Source organism: Aphelocoma coerulescens, chromosome 28 (genome assembly GCF_041296385.1).
Source record: "Aphelocoma coerulescens isolate FSJ_1873_10779 chromosome 28, UR_Acoe_1.0, whole genome shotgun sequence".
Lineage (NCBI taxonomy): Eukaryota > Metazoa > Chordata > Aves > Passeriformes > Corvidae > Aphelocoma > Aphelocoma coerulescens.
This window is the reverse complement of record NC_091041.1, coordinates 3,763,586-3,769,428: the sequence shown is the minus strand read 5'-3', so window position 1 is coordinate 3,769,428 and position 5,843 is coordinate 3,763,586. Positions and strand designations below refer to the sequence as shown.

The window sequence follows — 5,843 nt, the reverse complement described above, 5'->3', positions numbered from 1 at the left end:
TTTCCCATATTAAAAAGAAATAATTATACATACATTAATACTGGAACAGGCAAAAGAAATTTCATCTGAAGGAAAGCTTTCCTCGTGACCTTGTTCACCTGGGTTAGGGACAGATTTATTTAGATTTCCTACCTAAAAGCCCAAGCTCTCAGCTTGCATGAACAGATTGAACTCCAGTCCAGGCAAGGAAGTTCTGTTCACACACAGTAGCAGCATTTTTAACCCATCTCTGAAGTTTCAGAAGGACCATTTCCTCTTTTGGACTCTCTGGTGGAAGGTTGTTCATGTAACTACCACCCCAGCAGCCAAAAGAATAAGATCAGCTTGATTTTGCACTTAAAAATAAATTCTTTATTATCCAGGAAGGAGCTAAATCATCATCTCACATCATGGAAATGGTCATTTGTAAAGCAATAAATAAGAGGAGTGTTCTGTGCCACGCCCTGAATTTTGTCACTGGTGTCTGGTACCTCTCCAGTTAAAAGCATAAAATTTATGCTATCAAAGTCTCACTGTACAACAGTCTGGGAAGGAAAGAAGGCCCCTAAAATCTTTTGCTAAAGCAACAACAGAAAAATCTGATTCAGTGAAACCCAAGTTCCATGTTGGGTTTCACTTCACTCAAAGGAATTTCATTCAAAGGAATGAAAGCCAAGTTTCATCCCTTCCATGCACAAATGCAGTACCTGACACACACAATCACCTTGTCTAGAATTTATACTGGATCAGTTCTTAACCATAAATTATCTATTTACTGCTGATTCAAACAATTTTTCTTTAATTTCCTATTCGAGCCTGGGGAGTTGCAGGAACAGCACAGGATACAAAATTTAACTTCTTTCAGCAAGAAGTGGAAGTCAGGCAAAATCCTCACAGCTACTCCAACACCAGTAATAAAGGAATTTTAAAAAACCAAACAATTAGGGGCTAAAAAGATTTAAGAAACAATTAATAATTATGATTGTTCAAATCAATGCATTCAAAAGATATGAATCATATGAGAGCATAATTTATGCAGAAAACTGAGAACAAAACACCTTTCACCTTTCAATTTCTAAAGCAACGAAACAGTTTTGAAAGAACAGGTGTGAAGCAAGTAAAAAAATAAAATCATATTATTCCAAACACTTTTATTTGTGAAGGAGTTTCCTGCATGGCCAAGGGATAGCAATGTCTGAAGTTACAGGACTACATGATTCAGAAAACAATGATGATTTTAAGTTTGGCTTGGTTGTTCTCTACCATGACCAGTGATTTGGAGAACTGTGTTTTTCCATGCCTGAAGCAGCTCTGGGAGAGATCAATCCTTCCACTGCCTGCTCCTCCAGAAACATTTCTGGTTTGTCATCCAGAAGGCAGAGTTGTGAATACCCACAAGAAGTTCCACAGATGCTGGAGATGAACTCAAGTTTACCTGTCAGCAGCTGATCCACCTCAGTCAATCCTCCTCAGACAAATCCTGGTAAGCACAAGTACCTCTCACTTTCACTTCTTTCTGAAAGCTTCATTAAAAGTTATCATTAAACCATTATTAGAGAACAAGTTAAGGTGACATTACCAGCGTGGAAAGAAGATACTGGCCAGAATTCAGCTGCCAAGAGAATAATAACCAGCTGGCAGACTCTGAAAGGAGCAGTGACAGATGTTCCACTCTGCACTGACACGTGCACCTCACCAGAATCTCTGCTCTGCGGGTTTGGTTCCAGTGTCAGGTCTGGCTGTTCCAGGTTTAAAGCTCTGCCCAGCAGCAGCTGCAGGTCCTGCACCACTCCCTCTCCACATGCACCTGCCCTGCTGCCAAACCTGCACAGTTAAATGGCTTTGTGACATTCATGGATGTACTAGAAGTTTTCTGATAATGCTGGGGACACTTTGATATGACAGTCTGTACCTGTCTGCCAGGATCCTAAATATCAAAACGATTCAGGTTGTAGGATGTTGGATAGTTCTGCCTGTTGTACTGGAAGTGGTCTGTGAGGACATTGGTGCGGCCGTACTGAAAGTCTCCGTGCTGGGCAAAGGCTGTGAGTCCATTTTGGGACTTTTCAGGAGGGTTTCGGTGCCTTTCCAAGTTCACCAGGTCTCCAGTGGTGACTGGGAGCAGCTGCTGCTTCTTTGCCTCTTGGTTTGCATCATATTTTGTCTGGGAAAGGAAGAAAGAACATTTTTCACAGGATCCTTTAGGCTGGGAAAATCTGAGATCATCAAGTCCAAGCTGTGCCCCATCCCCACCCTGTCCCCAGCCCAGAGCACTGAGTGCCATCTCCAGGCTTCCTCAGACACCTCCAGAGATGGGGACTCCAAACCTCCCTGGGCAGCCCCTGCCAAAGCCTGACAACCCCTCCCAGTGAAGGTAGATTTTCTTAGATATCACCTGACATACTCATATATCCAGAAAAAACCAAACAGCTCTACAGTCACATCACTTTTTTTGTTAGTCTTAAAGTTATCAGTGGCTTCTAATAAAAACCTCACTCCTCTCGCCTGCCAAACAAACAAACTGATGTTTTGCTCAAGAGATTTTGAGTTACTTCCCGATCTTCCCTTTTCAAGAAAAGCTTAAGATCAAAATTTAGTTTTGTGAGAGGCCCAGCAGCTGGTGTGACCCAAGTCCTTCACTTGGGCCAAGCTCATCCCTCCTCTGCAATGGAGCTTTGTGCCCCTCGTTCTCTATTTTAGCTCCACAAGCTCTCACCTTGTACAAAAAATAATTCAAAGCTACTGGACTGCTTCAGCCATGTTTCCTGAATAAATAAACAAAGAACTGGAGTACCTTGTTGTACAAGAAGACCCCGAGGATGGCTGTCATCATGCCCAGGACGTTGGTGCTGGTGACGGGGTTGCGCAGCATGATCAGGGACACCGTGATCACCATGATTCTCTTGGTGGCGTTGGCCACAGAGTAGCTGAGGGGACTGATCAGGTTAAGGATACTGAAGGCAATGACATTCTGGGCAAAATTACAGAATCCACTGATTATAAGCAGCATCAAGGTCCAGGACCAATGAGACATTGTGCTCTGTGGCAAAGCAAACAGCAGGAGAAAAAAATTATCTCAGGTTTCAGGTAACAACACAAACATAACTTGAGGCACTTCTTACCTGCCCTGGAGGGAGGGATATCTGCACTGAGCTCTAAAGAGGCCCCAAAGCACGTTGCTTTATGCAACTCCCAACTCAGAGAAACCAGAGGAGGACGTTCCCCACACACTCTGGGAGTGTTTGTTCCTGTTTCCAGCTCCCAACTCCTGAAATTTATGCTGTCCCATAAACTGCCTCTCCTAACCCTGATGGGAATTCTCACAATAAACACTTTGTTAACTTGTGTGAAACAATTTGCAGGTGTTTCACAACACTTCCTTCCACACTGACAGGAACTACACTGAAACACTTCAGTGCACTTTTCTGGTTGGGTGGGGCAGTTTGTTTGTTATTTATTTTTGTTCTCCTTTCTTAATAGCGAGCAGTTCTCCAAATACAGCACTCACCAAGTCATTCTCTACCAAGAAGGAAGAAAGATCCACCAAAACCCACGTTGGGATCATGAAGAACACAGCGTGGCACCCGAGGATGTTCAGCAACCGAAGATGATGAATTCGGGAATCTCTCAACACCTGACAAGAGCCATCATTGAACAGCAGTCAGGAAACAGAAACAGCTCTAGGGGACAGGTAAGTTAGGAAAATAAGTAAATACTCTTGGGGTATGTATTTCCTACGAGGGTGACCAGTGAAAAACTGATGCCTCTTTGAAAAACAATGGTTTTTGAGTGGTGACACTTAGTAGCAACAAGATATTAATATTAAAATTAATACTAAAAGCTCTACAAACCAGAAATCATAACTAAATACAGTCACACACTTTAATTCTGTTTCTATGATTTCAGGGAGTGCCCAGTGTTGACATTGACTTGTTCAGCACAGAGGATTTGATATAACAAGATACATTAAAAGCTTTCAAATGAACTGTTGAATTTAAGCCCTATTGAACTGCCACCAGAAAAAAAAAAATCCATGTTGAGGAATAAAGAAAGGGCTCAGGATAAACTCAGTGTAAGAGCTTCAACAGGTAGGAAGAGCTGCAGGGAACACACACACACAATAACAACCAACCCTCTGGGCTCCTTTGACTGCAAAGTCCACTAAAAACATACATTTATGGAATTGAAATTACACCCTGTCCTGCTGAAGGGTGACACCAGTGACCAATGCTGTGAACAGAACTGGTACCTTCTTCGAGAAGATGTTCTGAAGTGAAAAGCACAGAGTAGCAGCAAGTGCACTGATGAGACCCCACATGTCAAAGGAAAGCTCTGTGACCGTGGCCAACAGGACACCAGTGATGATGGGGATCAGAGACAGGTACACCTGAAACAGGGACAGAGGGGTAGCTTGCATCTGCTAAGAATTTTCAACTGAGTTTATAAATCCTGCTGATTTAGGGAGGAAAGGAGAGGGAAGAGCAAAGCAACAAAACCACGGATCAACTCTTTTACTATTGTAGTTCAAAGAAATGAAGTGACTGCAGTAGACACTGACAACTCCAGTGCATCAGAGAGCACCACCCTGGTCAGTGTTTAGATGTGTTTTACATTCACAATAAAAGGAAAAGGGACTTTTAAAATCTGCACAATCTAATTCCAGTCACAAAACCCAAAGCCTGAGCTCTGCTGCCCCCAGCCAGCACAGCACCCCCCAAGCACCACCAAGAAAAGAAACCTCAGCAAACCTGTCCGCACCTTCGTCGTCTGCTTTTCCTTCATGATGATCCGTGACAGCAGAACCACCCAGATCGGCATCGTGGCTTTCACTGGGGACGGGAAGAAAACATCGGTGGGGACCCGAGGCTTGGGACAACTCCATCAACCACCATCAGCACAGGGATGGAGCAGGGGCTCAGCCCAGGCCCAGCACAGCCCATGATGGGTCCCTCCCTCCCTGTCACCGTCCTGGACACTTGTACAAACCGGATCTCGGTGCTCTGGGACACCGTGCAGGGCACCCACAGAGCGCACACCAGGACACTGCCCCTGGATCTGGTGCCAGCACACACTGGGGATGGGGACGCTGCTCTGGGAACCTACAGAACACACAGTGGGTACTGGGACACCACACTGGACACCTGTATGAGCACAAGGTGGGTACTGGGACGCCGCACCAGGTGCCCATATGAGCACACACCGGGCTTCAGGTCGCCCCCACTGGGCACGAGTCCAAGCCGGTCCCCCGGGCACAACCGGCGCTGGAACACCCCCCCGGGCACGCCGCGCCCCTCGGCCCTCACCTGTGTGCGCGTAGGACACGGGGACCCGCCAGAGCGAGACGTGCGCGGACACGGAGGCGAAGTACTTGCCGAAGGCGAGCGGGAGGATGTAGCGGGGGTAGGCGCGGGGCGGCAGCTGCGCGGGGCCGGCGGGCGGGACGCGCCAGGCGCGGAGCAGCGGCGGCAGGAGCCCGCACAGCCCCAGGATGTGGAACAGCGAGACGGTGACGGGCCGCGGGAAGCCGCCGAGCAGCAGCTTGTTGACCACGTTGCCGCCGGCGCTCAGCCCGTACCAGGCGAGGCACAGCGCCGACACCCGCGCCCCCTCCCGCAGCGCCGGCCCGCGCCCGCCCCGCGCCGCCCCGGCCCCGGGCCCGGCCCCGGCGCCGCCCGGAGCCGCCAGCGGCGCCGCCATCGCTCCGCAGCCGCCGCCGAAACGTCAGCGCGGCCGCCAGCGCGTCGCTTCCTGGGGCGGGGCGGGCGCGGGGCCCGGCGGGCCCGGAGCGTCACTTCCCCCGCCCCGCCCCGCCCCGCCCCGGCCCTGGTCCCGGTCCCGGCCCCGGCCCCACCGTGGCCCCGCAC

The 5,843-nt window shown here is 48.6% G+C and overlaps 1 protein-coding gene across 2 annotated transcripts; it reads right to left on the bottom strand.

The window, feature by feature from the left end:
• Positions 1-324: 324 nt before the first annotated feature.
• On the bottom strand, positions 325-5,676 carry SLC35E1 (solute carrier family 35 member E1). 2 transcript variants are annotated; one of them, XM_068997106.1, is made up of 7 exons: positions 5,283-5,676; positions 4,738-4,808; positions 4,229-4,366; positions 3,488-3,613; positions 2,774-3,019; positions 1,892-2,143; positions 325-1,803 (listed from the first exon to the last, which is right to left on the bottom strand). In XM_068997106.1, the coding sequence occupies exons 1-6, from the start codon at positions 5,674-5,676 to the stop codon at positions 1,907-1,909; spliced, it is 1,212 nt and encodes a 403-aa protein (XP_068853207.1). In that variant the 3' UTR covers positions 325-1,803; positions 1,892-1,906. The 2 variants fall into 2 exon arrangements, with proteins under 2 accessions (XP_068853207.1, XP_068853206.1); XM_068997105.1 differs by having other exon boundaries at positions 325-2,143.
• Between the last annotated feature and the right edge of the window lie 167 nt (positions 5,677-5,843).